Source organism: Triticum aestivum, chromosome 3A (genome assembly GCF_018294505.1).
Source record: "Triticum aestivum cultivar Chinese Spring chromosome 3A, IWGSC CS RefSeq v2.1, whole genome shotgun sequence".
Taxonomy (NCBI): Eukaryota; Viridiplantae; Streptophyta; class Magnoliopsida; order Poales; family Poaceae; genus Triticum; species Triticum aestivum.
Window position 1 is genome coordinate 562,289,958 of NC_057800.1, and position 22,027 is coordinate 562,311,984.

The 22,027-nt window shown below is 46.0% G+C and overlaps 1 protein-coding gene across 1 annotated transcript; it reads left to right on the top strand.

The window, feature by feature from the left end:
• The first annotated feature begins 205 nt into the window (after nt 1-205).
• LOC123062232 (conserved oligomeric Golgi complex subunit 1) lies at nt 206-7,295 on the top strand. The gene is made up of 6 exons (XM_044485661.1): nt 206-2,504; nt 3,067-3,261; nt 4,611-4,900; nt 4,986-5,171; nt 5,909-6,089; nt 6,524-7,295. The coding sequence occupies exons 1-6, from the start codon at nt 291-293 to the stop codon at nt 6,662-6,664; spliced, it is 3,207 nt and encodes a 1,068-aa protein (XP_044341596.1). The 5' UTR covers nt 206-290; the 3' UTR covers nt 6,665-7,295.
• The last annotated feature ends 14,732 nt before the right edge of the window (nt 7,296-22,027 follow it).

Sequence of the window (22,027 nt, forward strand, 5' to 3'; positions counted from 1 at the left end):
GATATTATCTGTATTCCAATGACTGTTCATGCTTAATAAAGGATACAGATTATGCTAAAAAAACCCAGTTGTTACCTGTTTCTCAAAAAAAAAACTCAGTTGTTACCTCGCTTACATGACGGTCCCACGGCCCTAACGCGCGGCATGGGTCCACCTGCACCCTCCCAAAGCCCACTGCTAACTGAAACGAACGTGCATCTTCTGGTAAGCAATCTCCCTCCCAGCCCCGCCCCCGGAATCCCGATCCCCTCCTGGATCTCGCCGCGCGCCCGAAGCCAAGCGCGGCCACGATGCCCGCCGCGGCCGCCTCCGGCGGCGGCGTGGCCGACGCCGAGGAGCTTTTCCGCACCAAGCGCGTCGCCGAGATCCGCGAGGTGGAGGCCGCCACCCGCCGCGAGATCTCCGCCAAGGAGGAGGAGCTCCGGCAGCTCGTCGGCCGCAGCTACCGCGACCTCCTCGACTCCGCCGACTCCATCCTGCTCATCAAGCAGTCCTCGGACGCCATTTCGGAGAACCTCTCCCGCGTCTCCGACTCCCTCTCGTCGCTCTCCCCGCCCGCCGAGGCCCCCAGCGCCAGCGCCAGCGCCGCCTCGTCCTCCTCTTCCGGGGGCCGCGCGCGGCTCTACGCCGCGGCGGCCCGCGCCAAGTACCTCGTCGACACGCCCGAGCACATCTGGGGCCGGCTCGACGAGGGGTTGCTCCTGGAGGCCGCGGGGCGGTACATGCGGGCGCAGGTCGTGCACCGCCTGCTCTCCCGCGACGCCGCCGCGGCAGCGCGGTTCCCGCTGCTCGCGCACCAGGCGCAGCTAGTGGAGGCGTTCCGGCCCCAGATCGCGCAGCGCGCCCGCGAACGCCTGGCCGACCGCCGCCTCCCTGTCTCGGCCCACGCCGACGCACTCGCGGCTGCAGCCGCGATCGACGCGCCGTCGCTCACCCCGTCCCAGGCGCTCCTCCTCCTCCTCTCCTCTCGCCGCGCCTGGATCTCCCAAGCTCTGACCGTACTAGCCTCAGATCCGTCCTCCTACACCTCCGTGCTCTGCGATGTTGCTGGGATCGTTCGGGTCACTCTAGGCCACGTCGGGCAGCTATTTGTGCCTGCGCTCACTGACTTGCCGATGTTCTACAAGACAGTGCTCGAGTCGCCGCCCCCTGCACAGCTGTTTGGTGGCATTCCAGACCCCGATGAGGAGGCACGGTTGTGGAGAGAACACTGGGATCAGCTTGAGGCTACAATGGTGCTACTTGAGCCGGATACCGTGGCACGAACCTGTACAGATTGGCTTAAGGGATGTTGTGATGAGATGTTTGGTGTGATTGCTGGGTCGCAAAGGCTAGTTGATGCCATCGGGAGTGGGGAGGGACTTGGCTCGGCGCAAAGGCTCATTCGTGAGAAACTAGATGACAGAGCAGGACTGGAAGGGAGTTTGGAGCAGTGGCTGAAGAGTGTGTTTGGATCAGAGATTGAATCCCCATGGGATCAAATCCGTGGGTTAATCCTGAAAGAAGGGAAGGATATTTTTGAGGACTGGATGGAGGAAGCATTTGTGCAACGGATGAAGGACATTGTGCATTCAGAGTTTGATAGCTTGGTTGGTAGTGTTAATGTGATGGAATCGATTCAGGCTATTGGTGCGAATGCTAGTCCTAAGGATGCTGCTGATTTCCTGGTGCATGTGCAAAAAGCTTCGACTGGGGGCAGCGTATGGTTCTCAGAATCTAAGATCAAGAAAGGTGGAATTTTGGCACATTTGAAACCAATTGCTGACGAGAACGACTTCCACAGCTGCCTAGCCTCGTATTTCGGGCCGGAAGTTAGTCGCATCAAGAATGCAATTGACGGCAAATGCAAGAGTATTCTTGAGGACCTTTTAAGCTTTGTTGAGTCACACAATTCAGTTCAGAGATTGAAGGAGTTGGTGCCATACATCCAGGAGAAATGCTATAAGACCATCTTGGGAGTACTGAACAAATTAGAAGCCGAACTTGGAAACCTTTCTGATGCATTGGGAACGAAAAAGGGGGATGACAACGTGCCTGCTGCATCTGTTATTGTGGAGCGGTCTCTCTTCATTGGCCGCCTCTTGTTTGCATTGAGATATCATTCAAGTCATGTACCCCTGATACTAAGCTCCCCAAGGCAGTGGGTAAAGGATTCTGGTGGTGCAGCATTTGCCAGGTTATCATCGCCCACGCCAAGACATTCAAGAGCATCTTTTGAGTCGTCATCACCTTTTACCCCCAGAAGACAATTTGACAGCCCTAGGAGTCCTGGAAGGCAATTTTCTGAAAGCCCCAGAAGACAATCTATTGCTGCTGCTGCTGCTTCCTTGTTTGGTGCTGATGATAGCTCCAATCCCAGACTTGATGAACTCAATAAGACCCTAAAGGCACTGTGCATTACGGCTCACATTTTGTGGATAACATGGGTGTCTGCCGAATTATCAGACCTTCTTTCATATGCTCTAAATAGAGATGATTCATTATCCTCATCAACTCCTTTAAGGGTACACCCTCAGTGTCGCTCATTTTTTATTTGTTGTTTGAATCATTTGATCATTCTTAGTATATATCACACTGCCGTATCTACTAACTAGTCACGTCATTTCATGCTATTCATATTTTTATTAGGGGAAACTTTAGCGAGGTATGAAGATATATATATCTAGAGCAACATTAGTGACACATAACAATAACAATTGTAAACCTACTGGACATGACTGAGGCAGGGCATTCTCTCTGATTAAGTGATATATTGCAGAATTTATCGAACAAGAGGAATTTGCCTGTCGGTAGAACCACACTTTTAGAGTAGTATCTCATAGGATGTTTGATAGGTTGATACGTAAAGGCACACCTTTTCTAGACGCTAAATAATTGTTTTGGCCATAGTTGTACTTTGGAGTGGGTTTGTATATATTCAGGGGTTACATCCTTTTTAAAGATTTCAGCATCACTCTGTTGCTCCATCTATTTTATTGTAAAAAGGGGACATCTTATCTTGTTTATGTATTCACATAGATATGTAGTGCTGGTCGTTTTAATTACACTGTATGGTTTCCTTGTCAGGGATGGGAAGTTACAGTCATCAAACAAGAGGAACCTACCGATGGTCCCTTGGAGATGCAAATAGCTCTTCCATCAATGCCTTCACTGTACATTATATCCTTTCTTTACCAAGCATGTCTGGAGATTCATAAAATTGGAGGGCACATCCTGGACAGAATTATATTGCATAAATTTGCCTGGGATTTACTACAGAAGGTATGTTATATGGTAACAATTTGTCAAGATGCATAACACTTCATTATTGTTCTGATACTTCATTATTTCAAGCCAAGAACCAAAGATTTTTCAAGCCAAGAACCAAAGAATTATTTGCGGCATTTGTACCTAAGCTGTTTTACCATGCATCTGCATAAAAAACAGTTACTTATTGTGTTTGTTAGCGCTTATTGTTGAATTCTGTAACTACCTTCCCTAGTTGTGTTCTTGGCCCAGAAGCTAAGCATGACAAAACTATTGTTTAACTAATCAATGTTGCATTTTCTGTTTGCTGGTTTTCACTTTATAGCTGAATAATAGCATGCTTCTTTATTGCGTGACAGTATTACTAAAGACTTGGCTCTATGAGATAATGTATATGTATTTTGGCAATATAATTCAAGGATACTTGATACTATTATTAATTCTGAACCCCTCAGATTTCAATCAACTTGAGCACAATAAGCTGATCAAAAGTAAATAGTTAATTATCAACAAATACATTAGCGTATCTTACTTGAGATATTGGGGTGTTATGTTCTTCAGTAATGAGGGATGTCTAAGAACTAGATTGCACCATTCTTCTTTGTCAATTTTCCATCATGTTTTGTGTCTGCCTCCTCAAAAGTCTTATAACAAGAGGGAAATAGTTTTGAGGAAGTAATGCGACCAATGCATAACACACAGGTCAGTCATTTAGTGTAATGTTCCAGGGTAGCATTTGTTCAACAATGTACTGATATAAAGCCTCCTTCTGCAAAACCCCTGCAATAACAACGCTTTGGTGCAATGATATAACTCTAAAGTTCATTACCTACTCAACAGCATTAATGAAAATAGGCAGTACTAATAGCTATAGCCTATAGGCATATATCTTGGAGTTCACATAAATGTTTGTCACACCATAATGACATTCATAGGGATATATACTATGTCAAATTTGGATAATAACTTGATTAAAGTTCATAGTTTCAGCTGATTCCCTTGTGATCAAGCTGTGATTTGGTTGGTCACTATGTCTCCACTCTAGACGCTTGTGTATCTGGATGACCCTGAGCACTAAACAAATACAATGTTGATTATTTGATATCGTGACTTGTGAACTTATTTTGCCTGCATACATCATCCGACTCACGTCAATATTTCAACGATAAGGACTGGTGACCAAGTCGAAACCTGATTGTTTATCCAAATATTTGTGTCAATTATCACCTTTTCCATCTCTAGCTGTGTTGTTGAAGTTTGAATACGAAAAGTGTGCTATAGGACTTAAAGCCAATGTAATCATTGGGCCCTTTTATTTCGAGAAATGTAATCATTGGACCTAACATCTGGTTAAACTCATGTAGGTTATCAGTATCTACGAAAACTTTTTGGCATCTATCGAATCAAGTAACTCGCAGGTTTCAGAAAAAGGAGTTCTGCAAATACTGCTAGATCTTCGTTTCATTGGTGATATCCTATCCGGAGGCAAAAACTCTTCGGCCAATCCTTCTGAAACAAAGATAAAACAGGACAATGCTAAGACTACCTTCAGGAGAAAACAATCACAATTCCAGGCAGATTCAGCTACCATAGTTCCTATAAACAAGCTGATCAATAAATTCTCGCAGAGATTGGATCCAATAGATTGGGCTACGTAAGTAATTTTTCTGTTTGAAATTGCTGTACATGTATATGATCGATGTACTAAAAAAATGAAACATGTCTCTCCCTTGTAACAGGTATGAATCTTACTTATGGGAGAATGAGAAGCAATCTTACAAGCGCTGCGTTGTTCTTTTTGGTTTCTTGGTTCAACTGAATCACATGTATACTGGTGCGGCACAAAAGTTACCAACAAAAACAAATACAGATTCAAATATTATGAGGTGCTCCCAGGTTCCAAGATTCAAGTACCTACCAATCAGGTAAACAATTGTTCTGTCTAACCTGTAAACGTACAATTGTTAGTTCCATGGTCCAGTTTTTAGAGAGAGCATGGTGCATCTTTTATAATATCTTAGTTTGTTAATTTCCGACACATCATTGTGTTATCCTTCAAATTTTTTATGAGATGATATTATTAATAGTAGTGATAATTAATATAAACAATAGAAGTTGAATGCCTACATCCTGGGGTGCGTACTGTCATACTGCATACAGTTGAGTTGTTGTGAATGGTGTCACATGGGGTTTTCCGTATTGTGCACCAACGAGTACAAACCGCTCTTTGGTGCCAATTTGCATAAACTAGTTTGCTAAAATGTCAATAACAGACATCTGTATGGCATATACTTGTCTGACGTACCAATGTTGCAGTCATTAGTCATAACATCTGGATGAAATTAATTATATACCTTGTGGTCACATGACAGGTTTTAAGTCATTGTTTTCTTATTAATTAAGTGGATACTATCCTCTAGCTTATTACGCAGGGTCAGCTATAAAATTGACAAAACACTCATGGTCAATTGTCAAAGATATGTTTTCAGTCTGGCTTCTGCCTGTAGGATGGCCTAATGGATAGTTGTTACTATATTTTTCTGATTGTTATTTTGGGCCTCTGGTGGGTGTTTCTTATTTTTCGTTGTGTGATTTGGCTGTAATGAACAAATATGCTAGTTTTTAGACTAACTGCTTCCCTATTCACCTTTTCCGCTTGCAGTGCCCCAGCTCTAGCATCAAGAACACCCAAGTCATCACTACAGTCGCCATCTGATGATTCAACATCTAGGAACCCTTGGAAATCATCATATTCAAATGGGGAAAGATCTACCATATCAGAATATGATAATAATGCAAGTCTTGGAAGTGCAGCTCCATTGCTCAAGTCCTTTGTTACGCAGGTAAAGTAACCAGCCATATGTTTTTTCACCCTTTTTTGTTGGCTCTTAAATTTAAAAGTTGTAGTGAAACTAGCCAATGGTGATAATGCATGGTGTAGGTTCTCATAAATGTAGCCCTATATGTCAAAGTTAATTCAGTTAAGCACGTAAAGAGAATTATGGACATCATATGGATTCATGTATTGAGTGTCACTAGCACATACTATTTGTATCAAGTCAACCTTGTCTTTTCTATATGGTTGAATTTCGTTAGGTCCAGTTTGGTAGGCAGAACTGGAAGGATGCTGTGTTCAGTTTGTATACTGGTTATTAAATTAAAATGTTTTGTTCTCCCTTCATCAAGGCTGTCGACTAGGTTTTAGATATGGAATTTCTGTCTAATTGAAAAGCAGCAATGCCCAGCTAAACATATCCATACAATGTTTTTATATCAGGTTGGGAGCAAATTTGGGGAGAACACATCTAGATGGGGTTCCATGCTCTCTGATGGCCAGGTAGGGCTGAGCGACATTCTTCCTGGACCAGCAGCTGGGTTCTTCTCATCTTTCACATCTGGGGCCCGATATGATTCATAGTCAAAGTAGTGTGAATGAAGGCCTCGAGTCCATACGTCCTCTTATACATCAACAAACGAAAATGCACATAACAAGATAATGGCATCACCACCGCTGATGGGTGAGATCTGTCATTGGGAATCTGTTGCTTACAGAATGATGACACATAGTTGGCCTGTCGATGGTCAGCACATCCATGCATGCCTCTTACATTTTATTTGATCGGTGGGCATTCGGGGAGAAGCTCAAGCAGATCTGACGACGCGGCCTGCTTCCAGCCTGTAGAGATGGAGGAGGCGCTGATACTAGGGGGAATCAGATGCTTTTTCTACGTGTTTTCTGCGTGCAATTTGAAGGCGTATCGGAGAGAGCAAGTGCAGCTTTGTACTGATACCAGCTCACCATTTTTGGTGCGTCTCGATCAACTTGTGTACATTTAAGGCCTCATGAATTCATGAAGAGAATTTTGGAGTCCATTCTTTTCTCCTGTTTTTGGTCTCGGCGGTTTGGGAGGATGTTATTATATTCGAACAGTTGTGAGGCTGCTGTTGTGGTGTTTCCAAATTGATGTGTAGTAAGTAGTTGTGTACACTGCAAATAGCAATAAAGCATGTATTTTCTATCTTTCAAAAGGGTCGCCAGTTTTATTTCACTGTACCTTTAGACTAAATTTTATTGCCTAAGCAACGCTGACCCTCGAACCATTTGCATACGTGCGGACCGTTCTCCCATCGTCCGCTGCAGAGTGGTCACTTTTTTTCTCGCAAATTGAAAGCAAAGCTGGGGGGGGTGCTTTGTGCGAGTTTGAACAGCAGCCATGTAGGAGGGTGTGCAGCCATGTAGGAGTCCTACACCCTGACCCACTAAATCCCTTCTCCGGGCCTATTTTCTTCTGATCTGCCCCTTCTCCCTCCTCTGACGATGCCACCGTTGTACGTCTCTAGCCGCCACACAAGCATTGCCGGGCCTCCGCAACTGGCATCGACACGCCCGCTTGCCTTTTATGATGGTGTCGTCCACCCAGGGTCCGTCCGTGGCCAGATACACTTCTCCCCCGTCCATGGCGAACACCACGCCCGGCAGGTGTTCGGTAAAATACCATTGTGCCAATTTTCAAACGTCATGTCGTTTTTGTAGAGTATGAAGGATGGCGGGGTACTTGACCATGGAGGATGAATTGTTGTGTGATGCATGGTTGGCTGTATTCACGGATTTCGTAGGCACGCACAGAAGGGGGCTCTTCTGGTAGCGCGTGTATGATTTGTTTCACGCATGAAAGCACATTGCGCCCTACGACACTCATCATCCAACAACGCAAATGTGAGGTTGTTATCGTATCGATGGTACGCCATCTAGACCACCGTCACCAAGTTTTGTGACACGGTTGCTCGGCTAGAGGCAAGATGACCATTGCAGGCGGCAGCGGAGGAGACCGTAAGTTTTGCTTCTTCTTGCTCAACTTGTCGAGTGAATCATCCATTCACTCAATGTTACTTTGCACATTGTGTAGCCCGTAGCGCTCCTGTGACGTACCACGGGATAGAGGGATTGCCATTTAGGTGCATACACCGTTGGGTGAAGTTGAAGGGGCAGTATGTGTGGGATGAAATGATCCGTTCATGAAAAACTTTTTGAACATCCGGTTAATCTCGTCGAGTTTGATGTACTAAACTTATTTGCATGCTATGTATGGATGATTTGTGATATTTTATAGCCGAACTTTGATGATTTCCATTTGGGTTTGCATGAATTTTGTCTGGTCTGTTGAAATGCGGTTTCAAATATATGTTAGTAGTATCGAATGGCCGGCTCCTGCATTCGTGTTCACATATTGGTCCTTTGTCCGTGGACCGATACGGGAGCAAATTTGCGGGTCAACATTAAAGATGTGACTAGAGAACTTCTCCACGCAGCCGTCTCCTCCCTGGAAAATTAGGGTTCCTTCGCTTCCCGCCGGCGCCTTTGATCCGCCTTGTCTCCTGTGGCCTTAGGGCCATGGGGGTGCAGTGGATCCCGGGCTTTGCCGGTGGGAGGGCTTCGTTTTTATATGTGTTTTTGAGTTTTGTTAGATTTTGTATCCTACTCAGGAAGACGAGGCGGCGGCGGCTCCTTGAAAATGGAATAAGGTTCTCCCGCCTAGCCCCTATTCTGGTGGTGCGTCTAGTATCGTTGGTGGACGTGTGGAGGTGTGTCTCTGATGGATCTGCTTCTGGTGGATTTGCTCGGATTTGTTTGTCATCCGTCTACGTTTTGTGTCTTCAAGTTAGATCCCTCCGACCTATGTTATTCATCGGCGGCGATTGCCGTTCTGGTGTGCTGGTCCTATGGGGCCTTAGCACGACGACTTTTTGACTGTTTATTACAACAAGTTTTGTCCGGCTCCAGTGAGGGAGGGGCGATGACGGCGGCGCGCCTTCGGCTCGCTTCAGTGCGTGTAGTCGTCGCAAGGTGGTCTATGTATCTAGATGCAATTTTTATTATTTCCGGTGTTCATTGTACTATCTTTTCTTTAACGTTGGCAAAAAAAAATTCATTGATCAGAAGAAGCGTTACAAGAAGATAAATAGATTGGATGTTTTCCCGCCAAAAAAAAGATGTGACTAGAGGCAGAAAAGTGATATTCAGGAGCACGCACGCAGAAAGCGTGGGTTAGCAGGAGAAATTGAAATCTGTTGGCATCACGGCGTTGCGCCCGGTGGATGAGACGTTGCTTTGCCCGCGACGTCTGCCCGTTCTGGCGTTCTCTCTCTCTCTCCCGGATCTCAAAAGTATCTGAGGCCAACTTCATCGCGTGACTCTATCTTGTCCATTCCCGTCCGTTTAGGATAAAAAGGACAAACGAGACGGTCCAGCGCGCGGGCGCAAACGGACTTTTGTCCGCTTTGTGTCCGCTTTCGACCCATCCCCAACCCAAAGTTGTGCCGGTTTTGGGGTGAAACGGACAGCGCGCGGACGGGCGGGACGCGCGCTTGTCCTCCCCTGGCCCGCCTGTCGGTGGGAGAAACCAAACCCCCTCCCCCCACGCCCATTTGGCGCCATTTCCCCCAAACCCTCCCACGTCCCTCCCGACGCCCCGCCGAGTTCCGGCGGCCTGGCCGTCGACCCGACCGCAAAGGTGAAGAAGAAGGCGCCAAGGAAGCCGCGGTCGGAGTGCACGCCGGAGGAGATCGCCAAGTTGGACGCGGAATCGGCGAAGAGGAGGGAACGGAGAGCGGCCGTCAAGATCAATGCCGCTGCGGCCAAGTTAGCCGCCCAGCGCGAGGAGCTGGAGGCTGCGCGGCGCAAGGCCACTGCCGACGAGAAGGAGGACCTCGTCAATAAAGCGCACGCCATCCTCATGCTTGGCATGGGCTGTCCGGCGGGGTTCCATGCAGCAGCCGTCGGCCCGGCGAGCACAGGCTCGTCGGTCGCCCGGCCTACGCACTGCCAGTCGCCGACGTCGCGCGCCACGCCCATGTCGCCTGGCTTTCCTCCGCCCAGGCACGACGGCCAGACCCGTTTCTCGGCGTCGCCGGACGTGGGCTTGTTCGCGCCGTCCACACCACGCCCCGCGGCTGTCATCGATCTCAACGTCACGCCTGGGTCCAGCAGCGGCGGGCGGCCGTCCGTCGAGATGCAAAGAAAGCAGGCGCGTGCACCATTCACGGGCACCATGCCGGCCCCCCCGCGTGTTGTTTGACAGAATGCCAACCTCAACGCCGACGGTGGACGACCCCTTCTACAACCAGTACATGGAGGACGTGATCTTCCATGGTGGGCATGGCCGTGCCTACGACCCCGAGGAGACCCAAAGTCAGGATGGCCACGCCCAGTACGTGCCCGATGAGGAGGCCGACGATCGTGCTGACTACGACCATGGTGATTCGTGGCATGAAGACGACGACATCTATGTCGAAGGTGAAGATGAAGATGAAGCCAATGATGTTGATATTAGTGGCGCTCCATTGTTCATAGACGAGCTCACCCAAAGAGCGGAAGCACAAAAGAAGCGGAAGAGCATTCGTACCGGTTCATATACACAAGATGAGGACAAGTTGATTTGTCAATGTTGGATGGAGATTAGTCAAGATCCAAGGACCGGCGCGCAACAAAAGGGCATTGTTTTTTGGACGAGAGTCCACAAAACATTTCATGAAAGGAAGATGTTTGAGCCCTACCAAATTACAAGCAACCGTGGCATCGGTTCGATTCAAAAAAGATGGTTGTTCATCCAACAAGAGTGCAACAAGTATTGTGCCGCATTTGAGAGCGTTGAAGCACGGCCCGTGAGTGGTCTCGGCGTTGGGGACATGGTATGCTCTTCTCTTTCTAGCCCTTTCCTTGCTACGGCCATGATACTTCGGCCGTGTATATGTTTGCATATTCACTTGTTGTTGATCATGTGGTGTAGGCATTTCAATCTTTGGAGGCATTCAAGACCCGGCATAATGACAAGCCATTCACTCTTACGCATTGTTGGACGCTCATCAACAATTGCCCTAAGTTCAAGGATCAATACCGTGAACTTCAAAGGAAGAGAGGCAAGAAAACGGCCAAGTTCGCCGGAAGTGGGGATGGCGAGGCGTTGAAGAGGCCGAGGGGCAAGACCAACTCCAAGGTGGACGACATACGTGACGCCTCAACCATGGCCTTGCATGAGACTTTGCATGGCATGATGTCACATAAGGATGTGAGGGACGAGAAGAAGCGGCAAAGTAAGGACGAGCAAATGAAGCAATACCTAGACCTCCAAAGACAGAAGCTTGAGATGGAGGAGGCGGCCAAGAAGAGGAAGATAGACATGTAGGAGGCGGCCCGGCAAAGGCAGCTCGACATGGAAGAGGCCGCCCGGCAAAGGCAGCTCGACATCGAGGCCGACAACGTCAAGGCCAGGCAGAGGCAGCTCGACATCGAGGCCACCAATGCCGCCACCAAAGCGAAGGAGGTGGACCTTGCGATCATGAGCGTGGACTTGTCGAAGATGAGCGACAAGACGAAGGCCTGGTTCGAGGCCAAGCAGAAGGAGATGCTCGACGCCGAAGGTCTGAACTAGGTCGTTCGATCGGCGTGGCTGTTCTTTTTGGAGGCTGGCATGGGTGCCGCCCGCCCGCTAGGCCGCTGACTGTGTGCCGGCGAAAAAACATTCACTTTGGAGGCCGGTTGTGTTGCCGGCCGTTGGCTGTGTTGCCGGCGAGGACAACTATTCATTTTGGAGGCTGGCTGTGTTGCCGGCGATGGTCGTGTAGGCCGCTGGCTTTGTTGTCGGCGTGATGAACTGGGGTCGTGAACTGGGGCTTGGCATTTGAAACATCCTTTTTTTTTAAATAGACGCGGACAGGATGGGGCAAAAGGATGCGTCCGTGTGGTGGACGCACGGCCACCACATTCCATGACAGGCCCGAATACAACCCCAAATCTCTATTTAAAAGGACAAAAACAGGACAAAACGGACGTCTGTTTGGGATCGTACGATGGAGTTGGCCTGACCGGAAAGAAAGGCGTCGCCCTTTCCTTGCCTGCCTTGACGTATGCTGTGATCCGGCGCGCACGGGCGCGGACAGCGAGCCGCCAACAACCCCACGTCCAACCGGCCGACGAGGAGTGAGGTGCACGTCTGATAATGTCACCGGCCCACGACGAGGAGAAATCGTTGTTGTATCATCATATCAATAATTGCATTTTTGTCTCAAAAAAAAATCAATAATTGCATTTATATTGCGCGTGAATGACTGCTGTCCCAACTTTGGCGCCCCTTTACCCCGTCCAAAAACTCCAATCTTGCCAAGGAGCTTTATATCTTGGATCTCATGCATTCTCCGGTTTCTACAGGAGCTCATGCAAGGAGCTTTATATCTTGGAGATGATCCGCCCATTATTCTACCGGCTGATTCGACGCCGCACCCACCGGATCCAACTCTTTAGTGTGGATTTCATCCACCTGGCTGATCGCATCCTTGATTTCATTTTAAAATGTGGCGTACCACGGCCCTGAGTTGCGATGGGATGGAGTTACCTCACCTTCTAGACCACCATCACGTTCATGCCAAGCCTTTAACCAACACTTCCTCCGGATATGGACTGGCCTGCAACTGGTTTGGGCACCATTGCTTACATACCATCCATCCGTCCGGAAATACTTGTCATCAAAATGGACAAAAAAAATACATTTAGAATTAAAATACATTTAGATACATATCATTTTATCCATTTTAATGACAAGTATTTCCGGACGAAGGAAGTACCTCTTGAGTGGGCATCAACAATGTCAAGTGGTGGTGGGAGCGCTTCATGCAAGAAAATCGGAAGGGCATGGCCTCGCTCGCAATGCTTGTCGGCCGGGAAATTTGGAACATGCACAAAGCAAGGGTCTTCAATGACACATTTGCAACGCCGGTCTTTTCAACATCAAAGTACACGTGCCAAGGCGGGTGCTAAGCACTTGAGTAATTTGATTGATGCCAGGGAAGTAGCTAATTAGGGTTTTGTGTTTCATTGGGGAGCCTTGAGGATTGTATGGAATCTAAACTCTCTCTTAATCAATGAATGCGGCAAATCATTTTCCCTTTTCAAAAGAAATTTAGACTGTGGGGCCTGTACATTACTATTACTAGACAAATTCACCATGAACAACTATTTTTCAAAATCTACAGTCTTTTGCAGTTCCACCTGACATTTGCACCTCAACATAAGGGGTATTGGCAAGTGACAGAGACTGAACACACACACATACACACATGTGTGTGTGTGATCGGTAAGTAATAATTCAGTAATACAAGACACCTTCAAAGTTCTATGCTGGGTGCACTCTCGAAAAGTGCTTGCCCCTAGAAGATCAGGACCGGCATTGAACATGTGCAGATGATTCCTTGCCGGTCCCCGAATTCGCAGCACGCCTTTGAAAACTGCCGTACAAAAGCAGGAGTACTCCCCTCCCCTCCCCTTGCTAGCTTACTTGTGATTTATTAGTGTTACTTTCCTTTATTTTCTCTCCCCAATCCCTGTCTCTACGCGGGGCCCCGGGCGAGAGAGGCGGCTTTTGTGGGGTGATTGGTCTCTGTTTTTGCGTTAAAAGCAGCGGCAGCCATCTCTCCCCAGGTTTATTTCCGGGATCTTCTCTTTTCCAAACCGGTGTGCCCCGGCCTGACCATGAGGTTGCTTAACGCCAAAGCTATAGTTGTTTTCCTTTGGGGGTTTAGCTGCTGCTGCTTGTACTAGTCCATAGCTGTAGAAAATGTGTGGAAAATGAGGATGGGTGACCTTTTTTTTTGCGGGAAAATGAGGATGGGTCTGATTTAGCCTTTAGGCGAGGTAGTAGTTGATGCACCAAGGACATTGAGTTTTGAACCCGTGCTCGCATGCTCTCTGATGAACATGAAACATTAAAAGAGTAAAATAATTCAAATAATTCTGTTTTTTTTGTTGATGAACATTGATGAATGTTCGAGTGCGTGCAAAATGGTGCGGTGAAATGTCAAAATGATATTAGTGGAGGTCTGGGAAAAAAATGATGCTCCGAAAAAGACTTGTTTGTTTGTTGAAAGTATTTTGGATCATCGATTTTGTTATTTTTGTCCGGACATCTACAAATATCATTTTATCACATGATTTCGCAAGCAATTAAAAAATTCATGAATGTATACCACAAAAATCATTTGTAATTTTTTAGTTACTATTCAGTATTCATCGGAGGGCATGGGAGCTCGGGATCAAAAGAGCACTTTTGGAAGCTATATGTTTAGTTGAGTGATTCTCTTGAAAAAAAACTTTTTTTTCTTTTGACGAATTAACAGAGGCTCTGTCTTTTCATTAAGAAACAACGCCTCTTTGACCTGCGGACATTTTACTTGTTTCTTGCTAGTATACCCATCTACAGACAGTCGCGGAGGCAGGGGGGTGCTGGCAGGGGCCAAGGCCCCCCCCCTATGCTCTCACAAATACATCTATATGTACTCCTAATCTTTCATTTTTCAGACAAAATTAGCTAGGTTTAGGTGATTTGGCCCCCTCTAACATTATATAACATGTTTTGGCCCTCTCTATATTTAGTTTCTGGCTCCGCCACTGTCTACATACGCATGTACGAACGATGAAGGATCTCCTCTTTGTTGCCACTTCTCTCATAGAATTGATTAGGGTCTAAGATTGGCTTGGTGGCCCTTGTCAACCCGTCTTCCACGGCAACGCAATGGTGGATGCCACGAGATGGAATTCACCTCTATCCTCATGCTCATTTCTTCGAGCTTTGGAACGAGAGTTGCACATGGGTTTTGAAATTCTTCATCTTGTCTATGATCATTTTTGAGAGATTGAACGAAGGACCTTTTGAATATCTTGTAACATAAGTACTTTCATTAATTTTTTCTCTTTGCTTAATTAGTGAAATGAAGCAAAAAAAATTCCTCCATTTTTTTTGAAATTTGTTTGAAGTAGATAGAGCAATACTACTGCAGCTTACATGCTTCTACCGCTTAGTAACCGTCTTTTAGTATTATGGAGTTCTTTGTTCCCTTGAGATCCAGTCGCTCAGTGCCTAGTTGCCTCATCATTCATTTGAAAACATACCCATTGCACAAACCAATTGAAAGGGCAAATGAGCAAAAATAATTACTTTGTGTGCTATGCAACTTAGATACACCGCTTCCTCTCACAAAAGAAAAGAAGATTATGGTTTTGCTATTTATGAAGCGTCGCTCATGATTACATGATCTAAACACGAGATTTCTGCTATTACAAAGGGTTGAGAAGATCTTGATTGGACGACCATCAACATCGACCAAGAAGTAACTATCCATGGACCGATTGAGCCATTGAACACCCTAAAAACAATAATGCTTTTGCCAAAAGCATATGCGATGTTTTTTTACGGAAAAGATGATTACGGGGGTTCAACCAGTGTTGAACAAGTAAACATTCCTGCCCGTCTTGCAGCAACTTGCATTAACTTATTTGACCCCGGATCAACACGGTTGTTGAGCAATGACCATGCTTCTTTCTAGTTGCGAGTCAACTGAGATGTAACAAGTCCTTGCCAGTTAGCGATTAGGTCTCTCCCACCAACAGCATCAACAAGGGGACATACTGCTGATTGAACTGCTCCATGATCCTCTGTGTCCATCACAACATTTGAATGTTTTTTCGCAAAGAAAAAAGCAATATTAGAATTTATATTGAGCTAAAACCATTGGGTGGATGACGGAGTACCATCATCGGCAGTAGGCGTCGCATGATTGATTTTTTATAATGAGTGTTGATTTTTTAATGCCTGGACTAGCACTCGATCATTCATCATCGGCACAATATCAATTTAAATGGGGAAAATCTCTCCGGATGGAATGTGGAATGCTGCAGTACCAACTAGTACAACAACGCAATAGATAGACAATAATTTTGCTCAAAGGCACAGAGAAATCGAAAGATTCGAGCCCATTCTCCCGTCAACTCTTTATCCCTAACCAACTTGGCACTAAACAAATGAAGCAAAGGGCATCGGCAATAGTATCAAGGCAGGGGAGGCAGGATGTTGGGGGCACATCGTCCATGCAGCGCAGCAACTTGCGTTGGCGGCAATGGCAACAGGGGGAGAAACAAACAAACGTGCAACACAACCGAATTGCTTGCCTGACCATTCTTCTCGCCATGGTAGGTTACCGCTCTACTATTGCTGCTTGCTTGCTTTTCCTCTCCAACAGCTGAGCTGGTACGGCACCGGGCGCACGAAACGGAAAGCTTTGTGGGAGCCATTTGGCATCTCATCTTGGTAGGAACAGATTCTTTCTTTGACACTTCACAGGCCACCATTGCCTGCTTGCTTGGGACTGCTAGCCACAACCTATTTGCTTGCCCACAAACAGCAAACACTTATTCTCAAGGGTAAAGAATAACTAACATTGAAATTTTGCTTGAATTAATCACGTTGGCATTGGCTGTGCGCATCTGTGATACATGCAGGAGTAGGTCCCGGGGGACAGTAAACCCCCTTCGGTTATGTGAAAAGAAAAACATAAGCTCACAAGATAAAAGCATAATCAGTGATGATAAACCAAATGGCAGGAGTATGCACCTGACCCAACCCAACCCCACAATTATATTCCCTTTATCCATCCATTGCCAGTTCCACGAGAGGGAGAGGGAGTGGGAGCACACACGCACTCGGCGCAGGACCCATTTTTGGGCAAGAGCACAGGAGGAAACCGTGTGCATACGAAACAAGTGGGCGAAGGGCAAAAGCTGATGACAACGATCGACACACACACACCATACGTGCGAGCAGGCAGTGGCGCAGTGAGGCAAGGCAACAATCTCCGGCTCGTTCGGCCCGACGACGATGGCGTGCCACCGTCGCTGCTACCTGCCGTCTAGAAGCAGATTTTCTACCCACCCCGTCGACGACAGGCCATTGGTTCATTTGATGTCAAGGTTTGTTTCTGATCATTGGGTGCCCAGCTCACGGAGAGAAGTTTCTCCCTCACTCATGGAGTGCCGTGCTGTGCTGTATTATTTTTGTTGCTGGATGTGAGAGGTTGAATAATTCGACGCGAAACGGTCTACAAGGATGATTGGTCCAGCCAAGAGAATTAGGCATGCGGGTCGTGTGACACCGATCGACTTGGAAACAAGACTGGCTAATGACATCATCTACACGAGAGGTGGTTGGTTTGGGCACCATGAGCTCGTGGAACGACCGCACAGCCGACCTGCAGCACCATCGACCTAGTACGTATAGATGACGTGAGCTCGTGGAACGACCGCACAGCCGACCTGCAGCACCATCGACCTAGTACGTATAGATGACATGACGACTGGTGGCCTGGTGGGAGAGAAAAACAAAGGATTAGGGCCACCAACATCCATGTTACGTTGCAACATTGCTACATGACATGACGACTGCAGCACTGTTGCAACGTAAGCGTCTTGACGCTGAACAATGCCATACAGGGATGGATATTGGAGTGCTAGGGGCGTCTCCCCTAGCCATGTATCCTCCTAGAATCTCGTGGCGGTACCATCTTCAACTATGAATCTTGTTTTATTGAAAAAGAGCGATTTAACTCTCATCAGCCCTTTCCAAAAAGGTGAGTCAGTCGGCCTCACTGTCACCTGGGACAAGGTCCTAGAGTGGAGATACTTGTTACATAAGATCTGAGCCCAAGTGGCCTCCGTCTCAACAGAAAGCTTAAACAGCCACTTGCTAAAGAGACATATGTTCTTCACCTCCAGGTTTTCAATGCCTAGACCCCCTTGGTCTTTCGGTGTGCAGATTACATCCCATTTAGCAAGTCTGTATTTTTGTTTTAGCTCGTCACTCTGCCAAAAGAAACGAGATCGATAGAAGTCTAGCCTCTTCCTGACTCCCACGGGAATCTCAAAAAAGGAAAGGAGGAACATGGGCATACTCGTGAGGACCGAGTTAATAAGAATTAGTCGGCCTCCGTAAGACATTAGCTTGCCTTCCCAGCAACTCAGTTTCTTCTCAAATCGATCCTCAATACACTTCCATTCTCTGTTGGTAAGCTTACGATGGTGAATTGGTATACCTAAATACGTGAAAGGTAAAGCCCCCAACTCACACCCGAACTCTTTCAAAACAGAACAATTCACTCTTATGGAAGTTAATCTTTAACCCGACCAATTATTCGAATAAACATAACACCAGCTTCATGTTTCGCGCTTTTGCTAAGTCATGCCCCATGAAGATGATAGTATCATCAGCGTACTGTAGGATGGGTACACCTCCATCAACTAAGTGTGGGACAAGGCCTCCTACCTAGCCCGCCTCCTTAGCCCTTCCTATAAGAATTACCAACATGTCGACCACTATGTTGAAAAGAATAGGTGACATCGGATCTCCTTGCATCAGCCCTTTATGTGTTTGAAAATAGTGACCTATGTCATCATTCACTTTAATCCCAACACTCCCTTTTTGCGTGAAAGAGTCTACCTGGCATCTCTAGGCCTGATCAAAACCTTTCATACGCAAAGCTTATTAAAGGAAAGGCCATTTAACCTTATCGTACGCTTTCTCAAAGTCCACTTTGAAAGCAACACCATCTAGTTTTTTCATGTGGATTTCATGGAGAGTTTCATGCAGGACCACAACCCCTTCTAGGATGTTTCTGTCCGGCAAGAAAGCAGTTTGGGACGGGTGCACCACAAAGTGCGCAATTTGCGTAAGTTGATAACCCACAAGTATAGGGGATCGCAACAGTTTTCGAGGGTAGAGTATTCAACCCAAATTTATTGATTCGACACAAGGGGAGCCAAAGAATATTCTCAAGTATTAGCAACTGAGTTGTCAATTCAACCACACCTGGATAACTTAATATCTGTAGCAAGGTATTTAGTAGTAAAGTAATATGATAGTAGTCGTAACTGTGGAAAAAGGTAACGGTATCAAAAGTAATATTTTTGGGTTTTGAAGTGATTGTAACAGTAGCAACGGAAAAGTAAATAAGCGAAGAACAATATAGGAAAAGCTCGTAGGCATTGGATCGGTGATGGAGAATTATGCCGGATGCGATCGATCATGTAACAGTCATATCCTAGGGTGACACAGAACTAGCTCCAGTTCATCAATGTAATGTAGGCATGTATTCCGAATATAGTCATACGTGCTTATGGAAAAGAACTTGCATGACATCTTTTGTCCTACCCTCCCGTGGCAGCGGGGTCCTATTGGAATATTAAGGCCTCCTTTTAATAGAGTACCGGACCAAAGCATTAACACATAGTGAATACATGAACTCCTCAAACTACGGTCATCACCGGTAAGTATCCCGATTATTGTGACTTCGGGGTTAACGGATCATAACACATAATAGGTGACTATGGACTTGCAAGATAGGATCAAGAACTCTCATATATTGATGAAAACATAATAGGTTCAGATCTGAAATCATGGCACTCGGGCCCTAGTGACAAGCATTAAGCATAGCAAACTCATAGCAACATCAATCTCAGAACATAGTGGATACTAGGGATCAAACCCTAACAAAACTAACTCGATTACATGATAAATCTCATCCAACCCATCACCGTCCAACAAGCCTACGATGGAATTACTCACGCACGACGGTGAGCATCATGAAATTGGTGATGGAGGAAGGGTGATGATGACGATGGCGACGGATTCCCCTCTCCGGAGCCCCGAACAGACTCCAGATCAGCCCTCCCAAGAGAGTTTAGGGCTTGGCAGCGGCTCCGTATTGTAAAACATGATGAATCCTTCTCCCTGATTTTTTCTCCCCGAAATTGAATATATGGAGTCAAGGCGGACGTCGGTGGAGCATCAGGGGGCCCACGAGGCAGGGGGGCACGCCCAAGGCGGTAGGGCGCGCCCCCCACCCTTGAGACCGCTAGCCCTTTTTGAGACCGCAAAACATAAATGCAGAGCACCTTTAAAGATCAAGGACTGACTAGACATTGTAATTCATGGTAAAAGAGATCCAGTCAAGTCATACTCAAACTATCAGTAATGGATGCAAATGACAGCGGTGCTCTCCGACTGGTGCTTTTTAATAAGAGGATGATGACTCAACATAAAAGTAAATAGATAGGCCCTTCGTAGAGGGAAACAGGGATTTGTAGAGGTGCCAGAGCTCGGTTTTGAAATAGATATGAATAATATTTTGAGCGGTATACTTTCATTGTCAACATAACAACCGAGATATCTCGATATCTTCCATGCTACACACATTATAGGCAGTTCCCAAACAGAATGGTAAAGTTTATACTCCCCCTCCACCAACAAGTATCAATCCATGGCTTGCTCGAAACAATGAGTGCCTCCAACTAACAAGAGTCCCGGGGGAGTTTTGTTTGCAGTTATTTTGATTTGATTTGCATAAAGCATGGGACTCGACATCCGACGACCAGCCATTTTCTCGTGAGTGAGGAGCAGAGTCCACTCCTCTTGAGAATAACTCGCCTAGCATGGAAGATACAGACATCCCTAGTTGATACATGAGCTATTCGAGCATACAAAACATAATGTTTATTTGAAGGTTTAGAGTTTGGCACATACAAATTTACTGGGAACGGCAGGTATATACCGTATATAGGTAGGTATGGTGGACTTATATGGAACAACTTTGGGGTTTATGGAATTGGATGCACAAGCAGTATTCCTGCTTAGTATAAGTGAAGGCTAGAAAAAAGACTGGGAAGCGACCAACTAGAGAGCGACAACAGTCATGAACATGCTTTAAAATTAATTGACACCGAATGCAAGTATGAGTAGGATATAATGCACCATGAACATAAATATCGTAGAGGCTATGTTGATTTTGTTTCAACTACATGCGTGAACATGTGCCAAGTCAAACCACTCGAATCGTTCAAAAAAGGATACCACCCTATCATACCACATCACAACCATTTTAATAGCATGTTGGCATGCAAGGTAAACCATTATAAGCTACTAGCTAATTAAGCATGGCATAAGCAACTACAATCTATAATTGTCATTGCAAATATGTTTCTTTCATAATAGGCTGAATCAGGAACGATGAACTAATCATATTTAAAAAAACAAGAGAGGTCGAGTTCATACCAGCTTTTCTCATCTCAATAAGTTCATCATACAATCATCATTATTGCCTTTCACTTGCACGACCGAATAGTGTGGATAATAATAATAGTGCACGTGCATTGGACTAAGATGAAATCTACAAGCATTCAATTCAAGAGAGAAGACAAGGTAATATAGGCTCTTTGTTAGATCAACAATAATGCATATAAGAGCCACTCAACATTTTCATTATGGTCTTCTTCTCTCGACCCCCAAAGAACAAGAAAAGAAATAAAACTATTTACACGGGAAAGCTCCCAACAAGCAAAAAAAGAACGAGCAAGATTTTTGGGTTTCTTTTAGTTACTACCACTACAGGCATTGAAAGTAAACTAGCTAAAAGCTACAACTAATTTTTTTGGTTTTTTTCTAAGGTTTATCAAACACACAAGAAGAAAGCATAAAAAGGGAAATAAACTAGTATGGATATTACAATGAAAAAGTATGAGCATCGACAACTAGCATGAGTGTGTGAACATGAATGTAATGTCGGTGAGAAATACGTACTCCCCCAAGCTTAGGCTTTTGGCCTAAGTTAGTCTATGGCCACGGCTGGCCTGGCGGATATCCAAAGTTATAGTTGGGGTCGTACTGAGAAGGATCCCCCTGGTGCCACTGGTTGGCTATGTCTTTCGGATTCCACTGATAAACAGACTGCCAGTGAGGATCAAATTGTGCTTCCGGCTCTGGCTCTGTAGCTGTTGTGGGGTTTCAGTAGGCGTGAATGGCCTCCGGCAGAACAAGGTACTTGCCTGCAGATAAGCCAAATAAGGAAGGGGCAGGCAAAGTAATAGTCTCAGGGTTATTTTTATCAAATATCAGCTTGTACTTAAGCATCT

Excerpts from the sequence above, each read along its gene's own strand:
- LOC123062232 (XM_044485661.1), top strand. The coding sequence starts at position 291 with ATGCCCGCCGCGGCCGCCTCCGGCGGCGGCGTGGCCGACGCCGAGGAG. Across the intron at positions 2,505-3,066 it reads CCTCATCAACTCCTTTAAGG|GGATGGGAAGTTACAGTCAT; the intron begins GTACACCCTCAG and ends TTTCCTTGTCAG. Across the intron at positions 6,090-6,523 it reads TCAAGTCCTTTGTTACGCAG|GTTGGGAGCAAATTTGGGGA; the intron begins GTAAAGTAACCA and ends TTTTTATATCAG.